Source organism: Lipotes vexillifer, unplaced genomic scaffold (assembly GCF_000442215.2).
Source record: "Lipotes vexillifer unplaced genomic scaffold, Lipotes_vexillifer_v1.1 scaffold1511, whole genome shotgun sequence".
Lineage (NCBI taxonomy): Eukaryota > Metazoa > Chordata > Mammalia > Artiodactyla > Lipotidae > Lipotes > Lipotes vexillifer.
In genome coordinates this window covers 51,801-76,544 of record NW_006783823.1, presented here as the reverse complement: position 1 = coordinate 76,544, position 24,744 = coordinate 51,801, and the positions used below count along the sequence as shown (strand labels likewise).

The window sequence follows — 24,744 nt, the reverse complement described above, 5'->3', positions numbered from 1 at the left end:
ATTTTTAAGATTTTTTGTTCTAGTTCTGTAAAACATGCCTTTGGCAATTTGATAGGGGTTGCATTGAATCTGTAGATTGCTTTGGATAGTATAGTAATTTTCACCATATTGATTCTTCCAATCCAAGAACATGATATATCTCTCTGTCTGTTTGTGTAATCTTTGATTTCTTTCATTAATGTCTTGTAGTTTTCTGAGGACAAGTCTTTTACCACCTTAGGTAGGTTTATTCCTAGGTATTTTATTCTTTTTGTTACAGTGGTGAATGGGATTGTTTCCTTAATTTCTCTTTCTGATCGTTTGTTGTGAGTGTATAGGAATGCAAGAGATTTCTGTGCATTAATTTTGTATCCTGCAAGTTTACCAAATTCATTGATTAGCTCTAGTAGTTTTCTAGTGGCATCTTTAGGATTATCTGTGTATAGTATCATGTCATCTGCAAACAGTGTCAGTTTTACTTTTTCTTTTCCGATTTGGATTCCTTTTATTTCTTTTTCTTCTCTGATTACCGTGGCTAGGACTTCTAAAACTATGTTGAATAATAGTGGTGAGAGTGGGCATACTTGTCTTGTTCCTGATTTTAGAGGAAGTGGCTTCAGTTTTTCAACATTGAGAATGATGTTGACAGTGGGTTTGTCATATATGTCCTTTTTTATGTTGAGGTGAGTTCCCTCTATGCTCTGGAGAGTTTTTTTTATCATAAATGGGTGTTGGATTTTGTCAAAAGATTTTTCTGACTCTATTGAGATGATCATATGGTTTTTACTCTTCAGTTTGCTAATATGGTGTATCACATTGATTGCTTTGCATATGTTGAAGATTCCTCACATTCCTGGGTTAAATCCCACTTGATCATAGTGTATGATCCTTCTAACGTGTTGTTGAATTCTGTTTGCTAGTATTTTGTTGGGGATTTTTGCATCTATATTCATCAGTGATATTGGTCTGTTACTTTCTTTATTTGTAGTATCTTTGTCTGATTTTGGTATCAGGGTGATAGTGGCCTTGTAGAATGAGCTTGGGAGTGTTCCTTCCTCTGAAATTCTTTGGAAGAGCTTGAGAAGGATGGGTTGTTAGCTCTTCTCTAAATGTTTGATAGAATTCACCTGTGAAGCCATTGGGTCCTGGACTTTTGTTTGTTGGAAGATTTTTAGTCACAGTTTGAATTTCATTAGTTGTCATTGGCATGTTCATATTTTCTATTTCTTCCTGGTTCAGTCTTGGAAGGTTATACCTTTCTAAGAATCTGACCATTTCTTCCAGGTTGTCCATTTTATTGGCATAGTGCTGCTTGTAGTAGTCTCTTATGATGCTTTGCATTTCTGCTGTGTCCATTGTAACTTCTCCTTTTTCCTTTCTCATTTTATTGATTTGCATCCTCTCCCTCTTTTTCTTGATGAGTCTGGCTAGTGGTTTATCAATTTTGTTTATCTTCTCAAAGAACCAGCTTATAGTTTTATTGATCTTTGCTATTGTTTTCCATGTTTCTATTTCATTTATTTCTGCTCTGATCTTTATGATTTCTTTCCTTCTACCAACTTTGGGTTTTGTTTGTTCTTTCTGTAGTTCCTTTAGGTGTAAGGTTACATTGATTATTTGAGATTTTTCTTTTTTCTTGGGGTAGGATTGTATTACTATAAACTTCCCTTTTAGACTGTTTTTGCTGCATCCTATAGGTTTTGCATCATTGTGTTTTTGTTGTCATTTGTCTCTAGATATTTTTTGATTTCCTCTTTGATTTCTTCAGTGATCTCTTGGTTATTTAGTAGCGTATTGTTTAGCCTCCATGTGTTTGTGTTTTTTACTTTTTTTTTTTTTTCCTGTAAATTACTTCTAATCTCATAGTGTTGTGGTTGGAAAAGACGCCTTATATGATTTTAATTTTCTTAAATTTACCAAGGCTTGATTTGTGACCCAAGATGTGATCTGTCCTGGAGAATGTTCTGTGTGCACTTGAGAAGAAAGTGTAATCTGCTGGTTTCTGGTAGAATGTCCTATAAATATCAATTAAATCTATCTGGTCTATTGTGCCATTTAAAGCTTGTGTTTCATTATGAATTTTCTGTCTGTCCATTGGTGTAGGTGAGGTGTTAAGGTCCCCCACTATTATTGTGTTACTGTCAGTTTCCTCTTTTATAGCTGTTAGCATTTGCCTTATGTCTTGGGGTGCTTCTATGGTGGGTGCATATATATTTATAATTGTTATATCTTCTTGGATTGATCCGGTGTTCATTATGTAGTGTCTTTCATTGTCTCTTGTAACATTCTTTATTTTAAAGTCTGTTTTATCTGATACGAGTGTTGGTATTCCAGCTTTCTTTTGATTTCCACTTGCGTGGAATATCATTTTCCATCCCCTCACTTTCAGTCTGTATGTTTCCTTAGGTCGGAAGTGGGTGTCTTGTAGACAGCATATATATGTGTCTTGTTTTTGTATCCATTTAGTGAGTCTGTGTCTTTTGGTTGGAGCGTTTAATCCATTTACATTTAAGGTAATTATTGATATGTATGTTCCTATTACCATTTCTTAATTGTTTTGCATTTGTTTTTGTAGGTCCTTTTCTTCTCTTGTGTTCCCCACTTAGAGAAGTTCTTTTAGTATTTGTTATAGTGCTGGTTTAGTGGTGCTAAATTCTCTTAGCTTTTGTTTGTCTGTAAAGCTTTTGATTTCTCTGTCAAATCTGCATGAGATCCTTGCCGGGTAGAGTAATCTTTGTTGTAGTTTCTTCCTTTTCATTGCTTTAAATATATTGTGCCACTCCCTTCTGGCTTGTAGAGTTTTTGCTGAGAAATCAGCTGTTAACCTCATGGGAGTTCTCTTGTATGTTATTTGTCTTTTTTCCCTTGTTGCTTTTTTTTTTTGTGGTATGTGGGCCTCTCACTGTTGTGGCCTCTCCCGTTTGCGGAGCACAGGCTCCGGATGCACAGTCCCAACGGCCATGGCTCACGGGCCCAGCTGCTCCGCGGCACATGGGATCCTCCCAGACCGGGGCACAAACCCGTGTCCCCTACATTGGCAGGCGGACCCCCAACCACTGCGCCACCAGGGAAGCCCCCCTTGTTGCTTTTAATAATTTTTCTTTGTCTTTAATTTTTGTCAATTTGATTACTGTGTGTCTCCATGTGTTTCTTCTTGGGTTTATCCTGCCTGGGACTCTCTGCACTTCCTGGACTTGGGTGGCTCTTTGCTTTTCCATGTTAGGGAAGTTTTTGACTGTAATCTCTTCAAACATTTTCTTGGTTCCTTTCTTTTTCTCTTCTCCTTCTGGGACCCCTGTGATGCAGATGTTGGTACATTTAATGTTGTCCCAGAGGTCTCTTAGGTTGTCTTCATTTCTTTTAATTCTTTTTTTCTTTATTCTGTTCCATGGCAGTGAATTCCACCATTCTGTCCTCCAGGTCACTTATCTGTTCTTCTGCCTCAGTTATTCTAGTATTGATTCCTTCCTGTATTTTTTTTTTAACATCTTTATTGGAGTGTAATTGCTTTACAATGGTGTGTTAGTTTCTGCTGTATAACAAAGTTAATCAGCTAAACGTACACATATATCCCCATATCTCTTCCCTCTTGCATCTCCCTCCCACCCTCCCTATCCTACCCCTCTAGGTGGACACAAAGCACCGAGCTGATCTCCCTGTGCTATGCAGCTGCTTCCCACTAGCTATCTACTTTACATTTGGTAGTGTATACATTAGTGTATTTTTCATTTCAGTTATTGTATTGTTCATCTCTGTTTGTTTGTTCTTTAATTCTTCTAGGTCTTTGTTGAACATTTCTTGCATCTTCTCGATCTTTGCCTCCATTCTTTTTCTGAGGTCCTGGATCATCTTCACTATCATTTTTCTGATTTCTTTTTCTGGAAGGTTGCCTATCTCCACTTCATTTAGTTGTTTTTCTGGGGTTTTATCTTGTTCCTTCATCTGGTACATAGTCCTCTGCCTTTTCAATTTGTTTATCTTTCTGTGAATGTGGTTTTTGTTCCACAGGCTGCAGGATTGTAGTTCTTCTTGCTTCTGCTGAAAAAGCCTTCTCTTTTATAAAAAGCCCATTTCAGTACAGGGGAAAGTAAACACAAGTCATATCTCGGTGGAACTCAGTTATCTCTAATGGGCCAACTCACATCTTTTTATATTCTCATATTTCAGATCTTTTTTCTTTTTTTTTTAAATATGATTTGAGTTTTTCTATCCACTGCTACAGGGAGGCCTACATGTAATGCATGGTGGAAAGGAGATGGAAAATGGATGAACAATTTTAGAAGAATTTAGAAATCTTTTGTGCTGGAAAAACTCATTCTCTTCTGCACTTCAATATAATCCTCTTCTAGTTCCCTCCTCTAAGGCTAAGGCACCCTTGAACATGAAGCAGCTCTTAACCATTTGAAGCATATTCAGGTAGACAGAGTGACACAGAAGAAGCCATTGATTTCTCACTTCTGAGAGTCATGTCTTTCCTGTGGATGTTTTAATGTGTCTCATTATCAGTACACTTTAACAGTATTCTTTAATTTGATATAACTGCAAGTAAAGAAAACATTTTTTCCTGTAAAATCACCTACACACATATACCCAATTTAGAAAAAACATTTAAAATATGGAAAGTTTATTCGCTAAGAAAAAAGGCAAAAGTGAGAAAAAGTAGACATAGGGGGTAGGAGGGTGGAAGCTGTCATCCCCCTCCCCCCTTTGTGGGGCAGCCTTCCTTGCCCTTACTGCTCTTTGCCTCCTCCCAGGAGAATGGAATAGCTCTGCCCATCGTCCTGCGAAATGCCAGATCAATTGCTCAGATGCGACTCCTGCTCTGGTGAGCCCAGCCCAGCCCAGCCCAGCCCAGGCCAGCCCAGCCCAGGCCAGGATGCTGTACTCTCCTCTCGTCATTCCTCTCTCTTCCAACTACATCCTTAGCTTGGAAGAACCATGGCTATAACCTTGTACTGTACATTATTTTTCATTTTTGTTCTGCTCCTAGTAACTGGATAGATAAACTCTGTTACAACAGACCCAGGCACTAGTCATTGTCTCTTGGGTATATATATCTCCCTTAGAAATATTGTGCAAAGCATGGTTATGGTTTAAAATCCTTGATCTAATATCATAATACTACTAAATTATTTAATGATTCTCTTATATCAGAATTAAGTGTTAGAGCTGTGTCTGTTTTTTCTTCTGGATGAGATTTTTTATAGTGTATTTTTGTATCCTACCTTCTTTCCTAATATTATATTAGTTTTAGCCATATGAGATTCCCAATTTTAACCATTTTTTAAAATTGAAGTATAGTTGATTGACAATATTGTGTTAGTTTCAAATGTACAGCAAAGTGATTCAGTTACATATATAAACATATAGCTACTCTTTTTCAGATTCTATTCCATTATAGGTTTATAAGATGTTGAATTTAGTTCCCTGTGTTACACAGTAACTCCATGTTGTTTATCTATTTCATGTATAGTAGTTTGTATCTGTTAATCCTATACTCCTAATTTATCCCTCCCCTCCTCACTTTCCCCTTTGTGAGCAACAAGATGGCTCTGTTACCAACCCTCTCATGTCGGGTAGACCCCGGCTGGGTCCTTCCCTTGTCTGGCGGCATTCATGCCAATTAAAAGAGACCAGGTTCCAGGGTTTCCCTGGTGGCGCAGTGGTTGAGAGTCCACCTGCCGATGCAGGGGACGCGGGTTCGTGCCCCGGTCCGGGAAGTTCCCACATGCCACGGAGCGGCTGGGCCCGTGAGCCATGGCCACTGAGCCTGCGCGTCCGGAGCCTGTGCTCTGCAACGGGAGAGGCCACAACAGTGAGAGGCCCGTGTACTGCAAAAAAAAAAAAAAAAAGAGAGACCAGGTTCCATAAAGCAGTGCAGAAACTTTATTCATTGATCAAGGAATGGAGAAGAGAGAGCTCATGCTCTAAAGACAGCTTCTCCCCAACAGGAGGAAAGTGGGAGACTTTTCAGGGGTAAAAGGCATTTGGGTCTTCAAATTGGGGAAAAGGGTGGAGATTTCTAGGAGCAGCCAGGCCATGTGCAGTCCCTGAGGCTCCCTTGCACATGGTACTAATTGTGCCCAGTAAAGTACAAGTCGCCCCCTCTGGGCGGAGATCTTAGCATGGTAACAAAGCAAAGGCAACTTGTGGACACTTCTAGGTTTCCTCTGCACAGCCCTGCTCTTGCAGTTGGGCTGAACTGGTTCAGGGCAGTTGACTGTCATGTTTCCTTTGAAGTGTAACTGATAAACATCTTTGACAAACATCAGGTGTTTGGAACAAGAATAGAAATAGGTGAAAACAGAGATCTTCCAGATCCCTGGGCTATGTATGGGTGACAGTTGAATCTGATTATTATAGTGAGTGCTTGATAAAAGGTAACTTTATCATTTGCTAAGCATTTCACACAGATCATCTCATTTAGCTCTCCGAACAGTCCTCTCAGGTAATCACAGTTGACCCTTAACATGGGCATTAAGAGTGACCCTCCACACACTCAGAAATCCACAATAACTTATATTCAGCCCTTTGTATACAGAGTTCCTCTGTGTGTGTGGTTTCTCTGTATCTGCAATTCTGTATCCGAGAATTCAGCCAACCATGGATCATACTGTAATTTTTGCTGTTGAAAAAAAAATCTGCATATAAGTGGACCAGCACAGTCCAAACCTGTGTTGTTCAGGGGCCAGCTGTACATTTTTTATTCTCCACTTTTCAAATGAGACCACTGAGGCTCAGAAAGGCAGAATGACTAATTCAATATTAAATGACTGGTAAGGAGGCAAGCCAGTATTAAAACTCAGTTCTCTTTGACGATAGTGGGGGGTTTTTTTGTGTGTGTGGTATGTGGGCCTCTCACTGTTGTGGCTTCTCCCGTTGCGGAGCACAGGCTTCGGATGCCCAGGCTCAGCGGCCATGGCTCACGGGCCTAGCCGCTCCGCGGCATGTGGGATCTTCCTGGACCGGGGCACGAACCCGTGTCCCCTGCATCGGCAGGCGGACTCTCATCCACTGCACCACCAGGGAAGCCCAACAGTGGTTTTTTATTAAAGGCACACGTTATTTTAAAAATGCATATTCTTAATGGCTGCATCATAGCTCTTGTATGGATCTACTTTAGTATTTTTATCTTAAAGATATTAAGTCTCTTGATTAACATTTACATTGTTTCTATTTTCCATTACTATAAAGAATGCTATGACAACATAACTCCTCGTACATATATAACTATATGCTTTAGCTGGGATTAAATGAATTTGCTGTCTCTAGGCCTACTCCTGTGTTCTCCAAAGATGGATAATATCCAATATGAGCCTCAAGATTTACCAGTAATGAAGTTACTATCTTTTTTTTTAAGGAGTCTATGTTTTATTTTCAAGGTGTCTTATTTTAGAATCCTTTTTAATAATAGCAGAGCCCTGTTAATGTGTTTATGTAAAACACTGGTTTTGTGCACAGATTTCCAGGCGCACCACTCTTTCAGAAAGTCTGACATAATTGTCACGGCAACAGCCGCTCCTTTCCATCAAGGAAATCTTAACAAAATCATTGGTTTCACTTTGCCACCAAACATACTGTCCCTTGGGCTCTAGTATTACCCCCAAAGATATGGGCAATTGTTTTCTATTGTGTTGTTTTGCTGGGAAGGAACAATTTCATGATAAAAACACAGAAATAGACTTGAAGCAATTATACACAAAATGTTGCATGAACAAATTTCAGGTTATCTACACATAAAAGGAAAAACTAATTGTCTGGGCTGAAACATTCTTACTTCTCTCAAGCAGTTGTTCAGTGGAGGGGACAGCGAGGGGAGGAATTGCTATTCAGGGTTGGAGAGACTCTGGCTCTTGTCCTGGACGTTTCAAGGGGTTACATACCAGTGAGCAAGCTCTAGGCGATCAAGAGAGGCCGCTTAAGAGCATGTGTATTTCAAGCCAATTTCATGCTAAGTAGGGAGCTGGTGTAATTTGGGTGTTAAGCTTCTGATGCAGGGACAGCCAGTTAAGTGTTGTAGTGGGTCCCATCCTGGTGTCCAAAGGCATAAAGTGAATGCCTTGCCTTGTGGAAACTAATCATGCAGAGGGCACAGCAAGAGCCACGGCCGGCCAGCAATCAGCCTGGGGCTGAATCTGAGGCTGCTCTGGCTGCAGAGGAAGATAGAATAGGGGAAGTGGCCTTTGTGCTACACTACAGAAAACAATATAGAAGACAATCATTTATCCAGGATCTTGAGCTTTGCCTGCTCCAAATTAGCAATACTGCCAGAGTTTTGCTGTATTAATTTTCAAGGACTTACTGATTAAAAAAGGATATTTTTAGTGTGTACTGTATGATGCACGCTATAGGATCAAAGAGTAAAAGGATAATTTTAAAAATAATATTTTAGGTAGATATGTTTTAGAAAGTATGTGTGTGTTTGTTTAGTATAAATGTGTCTTGCAAGTGAGCAAAAAATATTACCGTTTTGCATAAATCAGAACATCTGAAATTTGTTGAAAGCAGAACAAAGATTAATAAAACCCTAGATATTTATGAAAGTTACACAAGGAATACATTTTGCTTGTCTGTTCTTGCAGAATAAAAAAGAGAATTCACACTACAGTCGTGTTACTTTAAAATGCAAAAACAAAACACACCAAAATGTAGTTAAGTGTGAAACATTTTTTAAATGAGTGGGGGATTCCTATTTATCTGGCTCTCGGGATATCCAGCAGCAGCATTAACACCTGCAGAAATAGAAAGAAAGGATGATGGGCAGCTCTTTTTACAAGGTCCTTATAAAATATAAAATAATGTATATACAATAGTGAGATTTGTGGGATTTTCATAATATTAACAAATGTCGTAATTTTGTTAATTTTTTATTTTGTTTGGCTTTGTTTTATTTTTTACCACGTTGGGGAGTTTTATCATATTCAATAGGCTAAAAGATTCCTTTAAATAATTGAGCAGTTTATCAGACACCATCATCATGCATTTCTCACTAGAACAAATTGTTTTTAATGAAAAAGTAGATCATCATTTAAAAAGCCTTTGTCAAAAGAATGAGAAGCCACAGACTGAGAGAAAATAGTTGCAAAAAAATCTGACAGAGAAGTGTTATCCAAAATATACAGAGCAAATATAAAACTCAACAGTAAGAAACCAACCCACTTTAAAAAATGGGCAAAAAGTATGAACAGACACCTCACTAAAGTAGGTGTGCAGAGGGCAAATAAGCCTATGAAAAAAATGTCCATAATCATGTTATAAGGGAATTGCAAATTAAAACAATATTTCACTACACGGTTTTTTACAATGGCTAAAATCCAAAACTCTGACAAAACCAAATGCATAGGGAAGATGTGGGGTAATAGGGGCTCTCATTCATTGCGGTCGGGAATGCAAAATGGCACCACCACTTTGGAAGACAGTTTGGCAGTTTTGTTTACAAAACTAAACATAATTTTATCATATGACTCAGTAATCTTGCTCCTTGGTATTTACCCAGATAACTTGAAAATTTATGTCCACACAAAACCCTGCACATGAATATTTATAGCAGCTTCATATATAATTGCCAAAACTTGGATGGAACCAAGATGTCTTTTGTGGGTGAATGGATAAATAAACTGTGGTGCATCCAGACAATGAGTTATGAATCACTGCTGAAAAAAGATGAGCTGTCACACCATGAAAAGATATGGAGGAACCTTACGTGCACATTACAAAGTGAAAGCAGCCAATCTGAAAAGGCTACATGATTCCAACTATATGACATTCTGGAAGGTATTGATACTGTAGAGACTATAAAAGGATCAGTGGTTGCCAGGATCTTGGGAGGGAGAGAGAGGTGAGTAGGTGGAATATAGGGTAGGGGGTATATTCAGGTCAGTGAAACTATTCTGTAAGACACTACAATGGTGGATACATGCCATTATATACATTTGTCAAAACCTGTACAATAATATACACCAAGGGTGAACGCTAATGTAAGCTATGGGCTTTGAGTGATGATGCAGTGTTAGTGTAGGTTCTTCCATGACAACCAGCTTACCACTCTGGTGCAGATGTTGATAATGGAGAAGATTGTGGGTGTTTGAAGGCCAAGGGCATTTGGGAACTGTCTGTACTTTCCACTTAATTTTGCAATGAATCTAAAACTCATCTAATTGAACCGGTTTTCAGGGTAGAAGTTGAGACACAGGTGTAGAGAACAAATGTATGGACACCAAGGGGGGGAAACCGCAGTGGGGTGGGGATGGATGGTGGTGTGCTGAATTGGGCGATTGGGATTGACATGTATACACTAATGTGTATAAAATCGATGACTAATAAGAACCTCCAGTATAAACAAACAAAGAAACAAACAAACAAAAACAACTAATGCTAAACTTTCTTTGGGTTATTTGTATGGAAATATGTTAATATAAATATTTCAGATATTACATGAAATTTCTAAAAATCTTATATGTTCTGGTATAATGTTATAAGTCATAATTCTAGTTATTACTTTAAAGTGTATATCTCAGAAATAACTAAATTTCCTTGTCAATTGCATTATTATGAACTTTCATCAAACCTTTAACCGTGGTCATTTTGGGCCTCTCACTGTTGTGGCCTCTCCCGTTGCGGAGCACAGGCTCAGAACGCGCAGGCTCAGCGGCCCTGGCTCACGGGCCCAGCCGCTTCGCGGCATGTGGGATCTTCCCGGACCGGGGCACAAACCCGTGTCCCCTGCATCGGCAGGCGGACTCTCAACCACTGCGCCACCAGGGAAGCCCAACCGTGGTCATTTTTAAGTCTTTCGTCATTTGCAGACAGTTCTGGGTGTACTCTGATGCTTTTGCAAAAATGTTCCTATAAAAGGGTTTCATCTTCAAGGAATTCATGCAAAAGACTCTGACAAGTACAGGTTTCTGGTAACTGACTATACTGCTGAATTGAATGCATAAGCATTTTCAGAACTCTAATGGAAAACTGATGAATTCATAAAAGTGCTAACAAAAGATCAAGATGAAAAAAAATTAATTACATGGGACTGAGTGAACTGATGAGGATGATTATAATTTTTGTGACTTTCTGTTTGAATAAAAAAAAAATCCCACAAGAAGATCCTATATTAAAACCGATCTAATTTATATTAAACATTTGATTCATCTAAAAAAAAAAAAACCTCATCTAAGAAAGCCTGTTAAAAAAAGAACTTAAAAAGCCTTTGAACAGTTCTAGTATTTGATGGTCTCAATGCTTTGACTTTCTGATCAACAGATTTTTCTGGTTTTGTTGTGTATTTACTCTTATGAGCCCTTCAAAGGGGAACTGGGGATTTGTGCAGGTGTCAGAACCTGCTGGAGTCTTCATGTTGAGCTGAAGCTAAGTAGTCTCACCCCCCGTGTCTCTCATGAGGCAGCCCCATAATTTATTCCTCTGTTAAGGTTCTACATTAGTGCTCAGTGATGGTTGTATGTTGAGTACATGGCCCATGAAACCTGCCCCAAGGAAATCAAAACTTTGTTCTTGGTGCAAAATGAAAGAGCCCTAAGTAGCTTATCCCTCTCATTCTTTCTTTTTTAAATTTTTTTAAAAAATTTATTTATTTTTGGCTGTGTTCGGTCTTTGTTGCTGCACGCGGGCTTTTTCTAGTTGTGGCGAGTGGGGGGCTACTCTTGGTTACGGTGCATGGGCTTCTCACTGCGGTGGCTTCTCTGTTGCGGAGCATGAGCTCTAGGCGTGCGGGCTTCAGTAGTTGCAGCACGCGGGCTCAGTAGTTGTGGCGCATGGGCTTAGTTGCTCCGTGGCATTTGAGATCTTCCTGGACCAGGGCTCGAACCTGTGTCCCCTGATTTGGCAGGTGGATTCTTAACCACTGTGTCACCAGGAAAGTCCCCCTCTCATTCTTTCTCAAGTCTTAATGTTCACCAACTGAAGACACCTGTCTACTCAGTAAGACTGTCCATTCACAAGTGGCATTTTCAGATTCTGGACCTTTTTATATATTTCTTAGTGTTTTCCACTTCTGGGACTTCAAAAGTTCCGCAGATCAAAGGGGATTTCTCAACTTGGTATCAGATACAGCACACAGAAAGCAATTTCTTAGATTTCCCTGGTGGCAGTAAGGTGCTTGGACTGTAGGAAGTAGGACCCTAGGGAGAGCTTTTCTGGAAACCCAGGCAACATGGAAAGAAATAAGCACTGTTCAGGTTGAATTTGTAATGGGCAGAGGAGGGTTGTTAGCTTGCTTAGCTGGTTTTGCCTTCCTGGGCACCAGTCCCTGGATGTTAATACTCACAGAGGGTTATAGATACTTATAGCTTCTACTGAGTCTCTATAGCTTCTACTGAGGTGCCAACACGATAGATTCCAAGGTTAAGTGTGAGATGGACACTCCTCTCCCTCCTCAACCCCTGCCTCCTGTGTACTGATTTACTAGGCAAATTATTGTTGTAACCTGTCTTGTGACATTCACACCCTTTAGTCAAATAGAGGATATACAAACAGGTCAGGAGGGTGAGAGAATTTTGTAAGGTGGGTATCCTTACAAAGAGATTCAGAGAAAATTATGCTCTGAACCCCATCTTTCTTGTTTCAGGAGGTTGGTGCCTATCATCCAGTTGAGCCTGGTAAAGGTCAGGGAGGCAGAAACATTCAGTAGGGCTTGCATGTGAGGAGTTGGATGAGGAGGATTTCTTGAGAAACAGTTGTTAGAGTACTGGGCTGTTTCCTATCCCCATCATGTTGTGATGAAGGAGTGGACTTCAAGAGACCTTCACCTGTACCTCCTCACCCCAAATTTGGTGATACAAAAACTGGCACCTGACTCGTGACTGATGCAATTTAAGTGGTTTGAGGATTGGGGTCTGACTCCTGCCTGGGAAATCTAGAGGGAGAGGCAAGAGCTGACCACCTGCTAGATGGTGGGTCAAAGAGTGTGGGGTGCTTTGGTGCATTGGGTCTGGGGAAGCAGGAGTGTTTAGAGAGGACCATGAAGGAGACAGAGTCCCTGGGGTCCTCTCAAGTCTTTTTCACCAGGACTGTCTGAAGGGACCAGGAGACCTCACAGTGGAAAGCATTGGAGTTGGGCTTCCAGGTCACCACCAGCTGGGGAGAGGGTCTCCAGTCATTACCAGGGCTACTAGGATTGGGGACTCAGGGGAAGGGAGCCAGCTGGGAGCTCTGAAGACCTCACCAAAGACAAAGTTATTTTCACCATCTGCTATTCCCAGAGTGCTAGAAACCACCCAGCGGTAAGAACGGCCCTTACTCCTTGCCCTTCCTCCCTGTCCTACTCTCCTGGAGTAAGGCAGCAGATAGAGAGTTGGGGAAGCTTGATTAGATTGCTCAGAGTTCCACAATGCAGGTGGTAGCCTGAAAGGAGTCAGGGAGCTCAGGGTGGGAGGTATGAGAAGGGGGGAGAAAAGGAAGAGGATTTAACACAGTCAAATGCAGCTTTTTGATTTTACCGTCTTCAACTGGACATTTTATTTATGGAATTAAGACCATGCATGTGACATAAAGTGACTTTGGGGTTATTACATATTACATTAAAATAAACACAGAATCCAGAGACCTGCCAGAGATTTTATCCATGAGTAGGGGAAGTTTGCTCCCAAAGAATAAAACTTAAGAGAAGACAGAAACAAAACTGTGCTTTAAGTCACCGGTCATATTTGTTTAGCACCTGCTTGAAGATGTAAGTGTGAACTTGGATGTTGGCCCTGGGTCCCAGCAGGTGGGCTGTGGCCCCCTGCACCTCATGCTCAGGGTATGATTTACTCTCTGCAGTGGCCTTTGTTCCCTGGCACTCTGTGGCGATGGGCGTAACAGTGGTGGGAGTATAAAGCTCCTTTTTTGAGAAACCATAGTGTGGCCTCCAACGAGGGGGAAGGATTTCGTTGCCCACCCCTTAAAACCTGTCTAGTATCATGAACAACCTCTGGGAGGAAACATAACCATTTTCAGTGTGATCATACCTTAAATATGAAAATACACTAAACCAGTCATGCACAATGTGAAACTGTGCTAAACTATATTTAGCGTGAGTGTATCACTTAGCTTCCAAATTGAGACCCTTTAGAGAAGGAGACACTAGGACTAATCATGTTGAAACAACAGGAATAATTTGGGATTGTCTTGAGCAAACCAGGACATATATGTTCATTCTATCCATAATCTGCTCCTCCTAATCTATAGAAAAAAAGAGTTTTTTCCTTTGGTTTTTTGTTTGTTTGTTTGTTTTTTGCTGGAGGTGAGAGCCAAAATTATATCCTGCTTTTGTGCAGCTCCATGCCAATTACTATGTAAGCATCCCCTGAACCGAGTAGCTCAGGGAATTTACTGTTTATTCACTTCATGCATGATGGTATTGTGGGTCACACACAGCCCTATCAGAATGCAGACAAGGCACTTAAATCGAGGTATCAGATTATGAAGCAATGTATATCTCCTAGGAATCCTTACATGCTCCTGGTTTGAGGTCCCAGCAGATATTCTTTTCCCAGGTAGAGACCATGCTCAAGAGTAAGAAAGAAAATGACCACAATTGGCAGGAGAAAAGATGGGGAGCCATTAAAATTAGGTGTGTTCCTTATGAGAGTCAGTGGGGTCGGGGGGAAAGTATATAAGATTTAAAATCAGAAGACTGGAATTTAAGTAAGTCACCCTAGTATTTAACGGGTGAGATTTAGCAAATATTTAATTTTCCCAATGAAACAGGCATTGCTATCAAACCATTCCCTCTTTATAAAGAGATGTTTAAGTGATCAGTATTATAGAGGACATTAAGATAAATATATTCTATATTATACAACTTTCAAGGCAGTCATTTTGAAAGTTCCTGTTCTTCTCATTTACCACTAAAAATGAGTATTGACGTTTCTCAGCCTTGCCTCTTCCTCTCTCTGCCTCTGAGCCCAGATGTTGAAACTTCTGGTAAGGAGATAACTACTTGTTTTTCAGTCCTCGTCACAGATTTTAGACCACTGAATACGCTACTCAGTCCATCTTCCATCTCTCTCTCTCTCTCTCTCTCTCTCTTTCTCTCTCTCTCTCCTCTCCCCCCAGCCCCGCCCTTCACTGTTTGATGAAATAATGTATGTGCACAGCAAATGGCAAAGTTCAGCCAGATATTCCTTATTAAGAAGCCACTTTGCTCAGGTCCTCTTGTGTATGGCAGAAGGTACTGCAATGAAACAGGTACAGATTCTTACCCCTCAGGAGGATGTGGCAGAGGGAAAAATTAAAAAAAAAAAAAAAAAGTTACAATGATGGAAACTTAATTGGTGAGTTCAGGGAATAGTAAACAAGGTATAAATTCACTTAGCGTCCCAAGGATGTTCCAATGAGTTGCAGCTATTGAGAAAACAATTACTAAGGCAGAAGTCATATAGGCTCCTGGCCAATTTGGCTCCAGTTTCCAGCACTTGAAGTGTGCACCACTCATAGGAGCTGTCAGGTATTTTTAGATATTTATTCTATTCCTTGGCTATACTGGAGCAATTCCAGCAAGAGTTGGAGGTACGCCATAGAACCCAAGCCAGTTTGCAATCCATTAATCAATATCGATTAAATTAAGCACTTAACCCAGTGGTTCGCAGCAGGTTTCTGGGGGTGGATTTTGCTGTCAGAGGGTATTTGGCAATGCCTGGGCACATTTTTGGTTGTTATGACTCAGGGTGGGTGTTTGCCACTGGTACCTAGTGGGCAGAGGTCAGGGATGCAGCTGAGCATCCTATGGTACATAGGGCAGCCCCACACAGCAAACAGTTATTGGACCCAAAAGTCAGTAGTGCCAGAGCTGATGAACGCTGGCCTAACCTAACTGTGAGTGTAGCACTATGGGGGATACAAAGCAAGCAACACACATGATCTCAGCCCTTGAGTAATTTAGAGCCCTAATCCAGAGGACGGCCAACACACCCATCCATTAGTTGAAATAATTCCACATCCAGAAATATTTACTGAGTGCTTACTGTATGCCAGGAACTCTGCAAGATTTTAGGATGATTTGTAGTTTTGGTAGGACCTTTTTTCAAGGGGTTTAGAATTTACTGAGGAGGACACATATTAAAAAGAAGACACATGAAATTCACTGTGTAGTGGGAGAAATCATATTTGGAAGGGAAAAATCAATGTTTTGCCCTGAGAAGGAATGACAGGAAGCATTTCTTTAGGCTTGGTGGTCAGGGGAAACCTCTCTGAGAACATGATAGTTAAGCTGAGAAAGTGACGGAAGAGAAAGGCAAGCAGAGGCAGCCATGTGCCCCAGGATCTGAGGCAGCAAAAAGCTATTGATTTAGAGTGATCTGTGTGTGTGGGCGGGGGCGGGCAGTGTGCCTGTATATGTAGACGGGGTATAGTCAAGCCAATAAGCCTGGTACGAATTCACAGAAGGGAGAAATAAATAGGGAAAATCTAGAGGAGGACATAGGGAATTGGCTGAAGCTGGGGGTGAGGCAACGATTTGGTGAGAGAAGTAAGCATGCCTTGTTTATGAAGGGAAATAGAAGAATCTGGACTGGCTGGGTTAAAACAGGACAAGAGAGTCATAAACTTTGATTTTCACCAGAGTGCTTTTAAAATGGGCCCTTTCTATGGTGACACTGTATGTGAGTGACCAAAGAAAAGGAAATTTTTGGAAAAGTAGACCCTTCTTCTTTGTAAAGGGATTGGTGTGGGCAACTTTGTGTTAAAGAGATCTCTAGGCAGGGAAAAATCATACACTTAGAAGCAAGGACTTGGACTCAGAATGGCCGATGGTGCTATGGAAGAAAATAAAGCTTTCTGCTATCAGCAACTGTCCACTTCATTCACTCAATAAATATGTTTGAGTGTCTTTGATGTTCTAGACCTTGGAAACGTATTTGTGAGCAAAGTCAGAAATGGTTTCAGCTCTCAGGAAGGTTACAGTTTAGTGGGAGAGACACCACTGAAATAAAAAACAAAAGTAAGTATTCATATAGAGTTAAGTACTGAGAAGAACGCATATTTGTCCTTATAAAAGCCTATGATTAGAGGATTCTAGCTTGATAGTAGTGACAGGAAAGACTTTTCAGAGAAAGTGTTGAGTAAGAGGCATGTAGAAATTGCCCAGGTGAGGTGGGGTGAAAAGGAAGGATGCAAGGACTTCTGCAGAGGTATTGGCATGTGGAGGGTAGAACCATGGCAAGAAAGAAGGGAAGGAACTCCAGGGTGACTGGAATGGAGAGGGGTCATGGGAAGTGCGGTGTGAAACGAGAACGCACTGGTAGGGCAGAGTAGGAAGGGGGAAGGTAGGATGGCGAGTGGAGTTGCGGGAGCGCAGAGAGAAGGGGGCAAGTATGCATTTTGGAAGATCCAAGAGAAAATACTGCCAAATCATGTAGGAAAACACTGCAAAAAATCAGGAGAGGGATAGTACATAGGTTAAGGTCATATTGATGGGAATGCATTAGTTTGTTCATATTCAAGAAATGCTCAGGGGGGTAAAAAAATAAACTTGGGGCTAAACCAGTAAAAGAAGATGGTGGCATCAAGGATCAAAGCTAGGTGCCTGGCGTGCCAACAGGATAGATAACCATACCCTTCACCGAGAGAGGGAACTCTGCAACAGGACCCATTTTGGGGAAGATCACAAGTTCAATTTTAGGAAAGTTGACTTTGAGACATCCAAGGGGAGCTTTCAAATGTGGGTCTGGAACTCAGAGAAGTGTCTGGGCCGCTGATAAGCAGCCACCATGCTCCTGCTTAATTAAGTGCTGACACTCTTCCCTCTGCAGAGGCTAGTGCCTTGCCTCCATCACAGTTCTATCTCTGTTAATCTGCAGGCTTGAAAATGGGTGCAGCCCAGCCCCGCCAGCTCACAGCGCTGCTGATCTGAACTAAGCAAGGAGCCAAGAGAGTTTAAATCCAAGATCAATGTTGAGCATGTGTTGAGGGGAGAAAGAAAGTGAAGGGTGAGAAATCGGATCGCCAGTGTGAAGGCGGGGGTACTTCCAGGGCGCATAATTTGGAGGGAAGAGCATCGTGGGCAAGGGGGTCTCACGTTAGCCATTCACATAAGCCCTAAAGTAGCTGATTAACGCTATGCTGTCAGTGAGCTAATTGGATGATAGGATTATATTTTGGAAAGGGATCTTCAAAGTTATCTAGATCAATCCATGCCTGTTACTGTGGAAGAAACTGAGGTCTGGAGGGGATAAATGGCTTACCTAAGTTTACCCCACTTACTAGTGACAGAATGTGGCTACCGTCTATCCCAGTTTACTTCACTGTTCAGCTTGGCTCTGTCCCCCAGAATTTTGATTGTGAAGGGAGTGACCTGCAGCATTATTTCACTACCTTGCACTTTGAGTATAGATGTTGATCAAACAGCCCTGGGCCCCGTTAGTAACGGAGAACGTGTTTTGTGGCTTTTTGCCAGCACACGCCTATAATCACCCCACTGAAATTCACAATGGCTTGGATAATGATATGAACCTTAACTATGAATTTAGCAGTCCTTTACAACATCCAACAATTATAGTTTATCACTGTCCTACGGGGAGAAAAGGGGGGAAATCCAGTACAGGAAACAAACTAACAAATTTGTTTTAAAACCCAGCCTCCTCTTCTCTCCCCCCCCAGCAAATGTTGTAAATTCTGGGTTTATACTTTGCTGGAGGAAGCAAGCTCAATGTCAAAAGTATTTTAATAGCCTTTGATTTACTTTTTAAGTGCCTAATTGGATGACTGATGACAGTGCTTTTGAAGCCAATCGCAGATTTGGGAGAGACAGGAATTCATTGCTGTCTTCCCCCTGACTGGCTGTGTGTGAGGGTTGGTTTGGTTTGGGCAGGACTTAGAAGCAGCACAAGGGCTCAGCCTGCATTTCCTTTTCTCTTTGAGTGGCAGGTGGCTCTTATTTTTCCCTTTGGTCACCTAAAAGAATGTGGGGTTTGCCACAAGGACATTTCTTAGGCTTCTGTCCCTCAAATACCCAGTTCCATAGCCACCCTGCTGAATGGGAATAGCGCCGCTTGCTCTGGGGGCTTCACTCTGCCTTCAGGCTTTACAGGAAAAATTATCCTTCTATGTTAAGTCATGAACTCACACCAGAACTGGCACTCCACCTCACATGCCTCAAAGCCCAAAAGCAGACCAGGCGGTCGAAGCAGTAATTGGCTTGGGTTTCCATTTGTTCAGGCCATAATAACTGCTGTACCACGCATAGCACCCAGCAGGTGAGCTGTGAAACCCATCTCTCCTTAATGGACAGAATTAAATTTATTTCACCCTGTGCTCATTCTCCGAATCCCCAGTGGCCAGCATCACTGACAAGGCAGAAGTGGGCTTTTGAGATGTAAATACTGTCACCAGCTACATGAAAATCCATGAAGTCAGTTCCTGAGTCTTTACAAGACATTTAGATGAAGAAACATTGTATTTCAGTTCCAGCAGCATTTTTCTTCCCTCTGAATCCAGCCACAGTGTTCATCAATTTGTTTAATAATGCCTGGGGAGCCTTTGGCTCAGGCACTGAATAATGAACATTTGGAGTGCCCACTGCTTTAAATACTTTCTAAATCTGTGTTCCCTTCTGTGCAAAAGGCAAACTGACAGGAAGGAGACTTTCTTTTTCTCATTCTAAAGAGCAGTGGCATAGAGGAGTTTGTTTTGGTAATGACACCTGACCAAAGAAAAGTTACTTTAGAAATACAGTTCCTGCATATTTTTTTTTCTTTTTTACCACACAGTGGCATTTCCTTTATAGTGGAGGCTCACAAATCTGACTATCAAAATCCTATATGAACCTTTAAAAAAATTCAGCAGTGCAGGTCCTACACCCGGATGCCAGGGGGGAATCCAGGTGTGTATTTTTAAAGCTCATATAGTTCAGTTCTTAAGCAACCAGAGTGGAGAACCCCAAAAAGGATTACACTGTCCAAAACAGGAGTATGCAGCTCTCTAATTAATGTAATCACATGAAGAACAGTGGTCCTAAACTTTTGTGGACTTCGATGCTCTGGGGAGCCTGTTAAAATGCAAATTCAAATCAGAGACTCTGATTCTTGTAGGTCAGGGTGAGGACGGGAATCTACAATGTAACAAGATCTTGTACAAGAAATAAAAAGATCATCTAATGAGAAAAAGTGGCACAGGCCGACTATCAGTAGTAGTTGTTACTGTGTTTTGCTTGGTTTTCTTTAGTTTCTTATTTAATTATTGTGCTTTATAGGATTTGGTCAAATTAAGCACATTAAGTGGATTTTATCCCTACTTCTTTCCAGATTAAGTAGGGGTTACTGTCTGGCCATGGTTAGCCTTAGTGGTAGTTCCCAAGCAGGCTTCGTATCTGAGGAGCTTTTAATATAACCTGATGTCTGAGTGCCTGCCTCCACCAATGATTCTAATTAAATTGGTTTGGGATGGGGCTCAGACTGACACTTTAAAAAATATCCCCATCTGACTCTAATGTGCAACCAGGATTGAGGACCACTGGCCTAGAGAAAGGTGTGGAGCCACAGAATTTCTCGAACTGGCACAGAAATGCAAAATGCTGTGCTGTCTGCAGCACTGACAGTGCTAGAGGGGTCAGGTCTTTAGTCTGGAGGGACTGCACTACCCGATACTGAGTTCAGGATCCTACTCTGATACTGACAGCACGAAGCTCATCTGTTGATTGAATAGGCCTGAGCCTGTGTGACTGAAAGAAAAAAAAAGTCAAGGGAAGGAAAAAAGACATCTGCAGGTTTTGTTCTCATTACTGAGCTCTGAGGGTGTTGTGGATAATCTGTGCCACTACAGTGGGATATCCTAGTATGGTGCTGGCTGGGGTGTGCTCCCTTGTGGAGTCCTGAGTGACACATCAGCCGGGGACCTTGTGGATGAAGGAAACTCTCTTCCTTTTGAAAAGTCAGCTGTTCAGTTGTTGAAGCTAAATCTACAGATATCTTCAACTGCAACAAATAGTTCTTGGACATCTATTAAAAACTGGTGCCATCCACTTTCACAGTTCTTTACAGCTTATGAAACACTTTCACATACATTTTCTTCCTTAACCTTTTCAAGACTGTGAACTGGACCAAACGAGACAAAGGGGGCTTAGAGAGTTTAAATAACTTTCCAAGGGCAGACATCAATAATACATTGGGTGATATTGTGGGGCAATAATTCGTCTTATTATTCCTCATCCAAATGCAGGAGCTATTATCATAGTTGGAACATGGACAAACATATTAAAATGTTAGTTTTCACCACTTATTTTATGCATACTATGCAATGATTAACAGCACATGAGAGCTATAATTTGTTATTATCTTAGATCAGGCCTAAGAAAAATACTTGTGTTGATTAAAAGAAGGAAAAAAAAAGCAAAGTAAATAACAGCATATGTTGTGGTCCAGAGATCAGGTAGAATCCTGGTAGTGGCACACAAATGACCACAGTTGTAGCAGTACGGCTCCAGTCATGCCATCATTGTGTGTGTATGTATATGTTCAATAGATAATAATCATTTGATAGGTTAAATGGAGAAAAACTGTGTAGTGTAAAAACAACTTACTAGAGCTTTGTTTACCTTCCATGGGAGACATTTGTATTAACTGATGTCATTGGTAATAATATATCCGCATACTACACACTTCTTGTAGTGACTGATGGGAAAGAAAGATGGGATAAGAACTCGTGTGTGATTCTCTGAGGTGAACACTAAAGACACTACCCTTTCAGGAGATATATGACAAGGAGTACAAATCTCAGTTTGAAGCTCAGAATATCTGGTATGAGCACAGGCTCATCGATGACATGGTGGCCCAAGCTATGAAATCAGAAGGAGGCTTCATCTGGGCCTGTAAAAACTATGATGGGGATGTGCAGTCGGACTCTGTGGCCCAAGGTTATGGCTCTCTTGGCATGATGACCAGTGTGCTGGTTTGTCCAGATGGCAAGACAGTAGAAGCAGAGGCTGCCCACGGGACTGTAACACGTCACTACCGAATGTACCAGAAAGGACAGGAGACATCCACCAATCCCATTGCTTCCATTTTTTTTTTTTTTTTTTTTTTGCTATTATGACTAAGGTCTCTAAAACATTCTTGTACAAGTATTATATTTGTCTTTGTCTTGGCATATGTCTCTATTTCTTTTGGGTAAATATCTAGGAGAGGAACTGCTAGGTAACGAGGGTAAATGTATGTTTGACTATATAAGAAACTGCTGGTTTTGAAAGTGGTTGTAGCATTTTTATACTCCTGCCAGAAGTATATGAGAGCTCCAGTTGCTACACATTCTCACCAACATATGATTTTGTCAGTATTTTAATTTTAGCCATTTAAAAAAGTGTGTGTGAAATAGTACCACATTCTGGTTTAAATTTGCATTTCTCCGATGAGCACTTTTTGTGAGCTTATTGACCATTTGTGCATCTTTTTTGTAAATTGTCTGTTCAGTCTTTTGCCCATTTGAAAAAAATGGGTTGTTTTTCTTTTTATTGTTGATTGTAGTAGTTCCTTTTATACTCTGTATACAAATCCTTTGTTAGGTGTATGCATTATAGGAGTTCCTTGCAGTCCATTGCCTGCTTTTTTATATGCATAAATGGTATATTTTGTTAAGAACAAGTCTTTAATATTGATGATGTCTACTCAATATTTTCTTTTAAGGTTAATGCTTTTTTGGTGTCCTATTCAAGAAATCTTTGCATACCACAAGGTGATGAAAATGTTCTTTTATATTTTCTTCTCCAAGTTTTATAGATTTAGCTTTTACATTTAGGTCTGTAATCCATCTCAAATTAGTTCTTGTATATTGAGTGCGATAGGGGGTGAAGTTTGTTTTTTCCATAAGGATATCCTTTTATTTCAGTGCTACTTGTTGAAAAGATTTTCCTTTCTTCGTTGAATAATCTTGGTACTTTGGTCAAAACTATCTTGATCATATATACACCCTAACATATTTTTACACAGAGTTTTTTTTGTCTATCGTTACACTAGCACTACATGTATACCACATAATTATAGTAGCTTTATATTAAAGTCTTGAAATCAAATAGTGGCATCAATACAACTTTATTTTGCTTTTTTTTTAAAAAAAGGTTGTTTGGCTGTTTTAAGTCCTTTATAGCATAATATAATTTTATGATATATATGTCAATTTTTACAAAATTCTTCTAGGGTTTTGATTGGGATTACATTGACTCTACACCAATTTGGGTAAAATTAACATCTTAACATTATTGAGTCTTCTAATCTCTGAATATGGTTTATCTCTGTCCATTTATTTAGGAATTCTTTAGTGTTTCACAGAATGATTTGAATTTTCAATATATATGTCTTGATATTTTTTGTTAGATGTATTCATAAGTATGTATTTTGGGTGCTTTTTAAATGGAAAATTTTTATTTTCTAAGTTTTTGCTGATAGGATACAGAAATATAATTGCTTTATTTATTATTGGGTCGGCCAAAAGGTTCATTCGGTTTTTTTCTGTAAGATGGCTCTAGTAGCACTTAGCCGTCTTTAACTTCATTCAGAACAAATTGGTTAGACTGTATGTAACAGCTGTCTTATCAGCGCGCATTTAAAAAAAGACTTATCAAAATTGGTGAATTTTTGTGTAGCCATTTTAATATTGAAGGTGGAAGAAAAAAAGCAACATTTCTGGCATATTATGCTTTATTATTTCAAGAAAGGTAAAAATGCAACCGAAATGCAAAAACAGATTTGTGCAGTGTATGGAGAAGGTGCCGTGACTGATCGAACGTGTTGAAAGTAGTTTGTGAAGTTTCGTGCTGGAGATTTCTCGCTGGACCGTGCTCCGTGGTCAGGTAGACCATTTGAAGTTGATAGTGATCAAACTGAAACAATAATTGAGAACAATCAACGTCATACCACACGGGAGATAGCTGACATACTCAAAATATCCAAGTCAAGTGTTCAAAATCATTTGTACCAGCTTGGTTATGTGAATTGCTTTGATGTTTGGGTCCCACATAAGTTAAGCGGAAAAAACCTTCTTGACCATATTTCTGCATGCGATTCTCTACTGAAATGTAATGAAAATGTTCTGTTTTTAAAACAAATTGTGACGGGTGATGAAAAGTGGATACTGTACAATAATGTGGAATGGGAGAGATCATGGGGCAAGTGAAATGAACCACCACCAACCACACCAAAGGCCAGTCTTCATCCAGAGAAGGTGATGTTGTGTATATGGTGGGATTGGAAGGGAGTCCTCTATTATGAGCTCCTTCCGGAAAACCAAATGATTAGTTCCAGCAAGTACTGCTCCCAATTAGACCAACTGAAAGCAGCACTCGACGAAAAGCATCCAGAATTAGTCAGCAGAAAACGCGTGATCTTCCATCAGGATAACACAAGACCGCATGTTTCTTTGATGACCAGGCAAAAACTGTTACAGCTTGGCTGGGAAGTTCTGATTCATCCACTGTATTCACCAGACGTTGCACCTTTGGATTTCCATTTATTTTGGTCTTTACAACATTCTCTTCATAGAAAAAATTTCAATTCCCTGGAAGACTATAAAAGGCACCTGGAACAGTTCTTTGCTCAAAAGATAAAAAGTTTTGGGAAGATGGAATTATGAAGTTGCCTGAAAAATGGCAGAAGATAGTAGAACAAAAGGGTGAGTACGTTGTTCAGTAAAGTTCTTGGTGAAAATGAAAAATCATCTCGGTGCTTTGTGTCCCCCTAGAGGGGTGGGTTAGGGAGGGTGGCAGGGAGACACAAGAGGGAGGAGATATGGGGATATATGTATACATATAGCTGATTCACTTTGTTATACAGCAGAAACTAACACACCACT

At 40.4% G+C, this 24,744-nt stretch overlaps 1 protein-coding gene across 1 annotated transcript in view; it reads left to right on the top strand.

Annotated features, from left to right (window-relative positions):
* The first annotated feature begins 17,239 nt into the window (after positions 1-17,239).
* The window catches only part of LOC103078558 (isocitrate dehydrogenase [NADP] cytoplasmic-like), an 8,731-nt gene continuing 1,226 nt past the window's right edge, over positions 17,240-24,744 (top strand). The window contains exons 1-2 of the mRNA XM_007456388.1: positions 17,240-17,323; positions 21,652-21,953. Of these exons, the coding sequence (XP_007456450.1) occupies positions 17,240-17,323; positions 21,652-21,953 (386 nt within the window). The remainder of the gene's footprint in view (positions 17,324-21,651; positions 21,954-24,744) is intronic.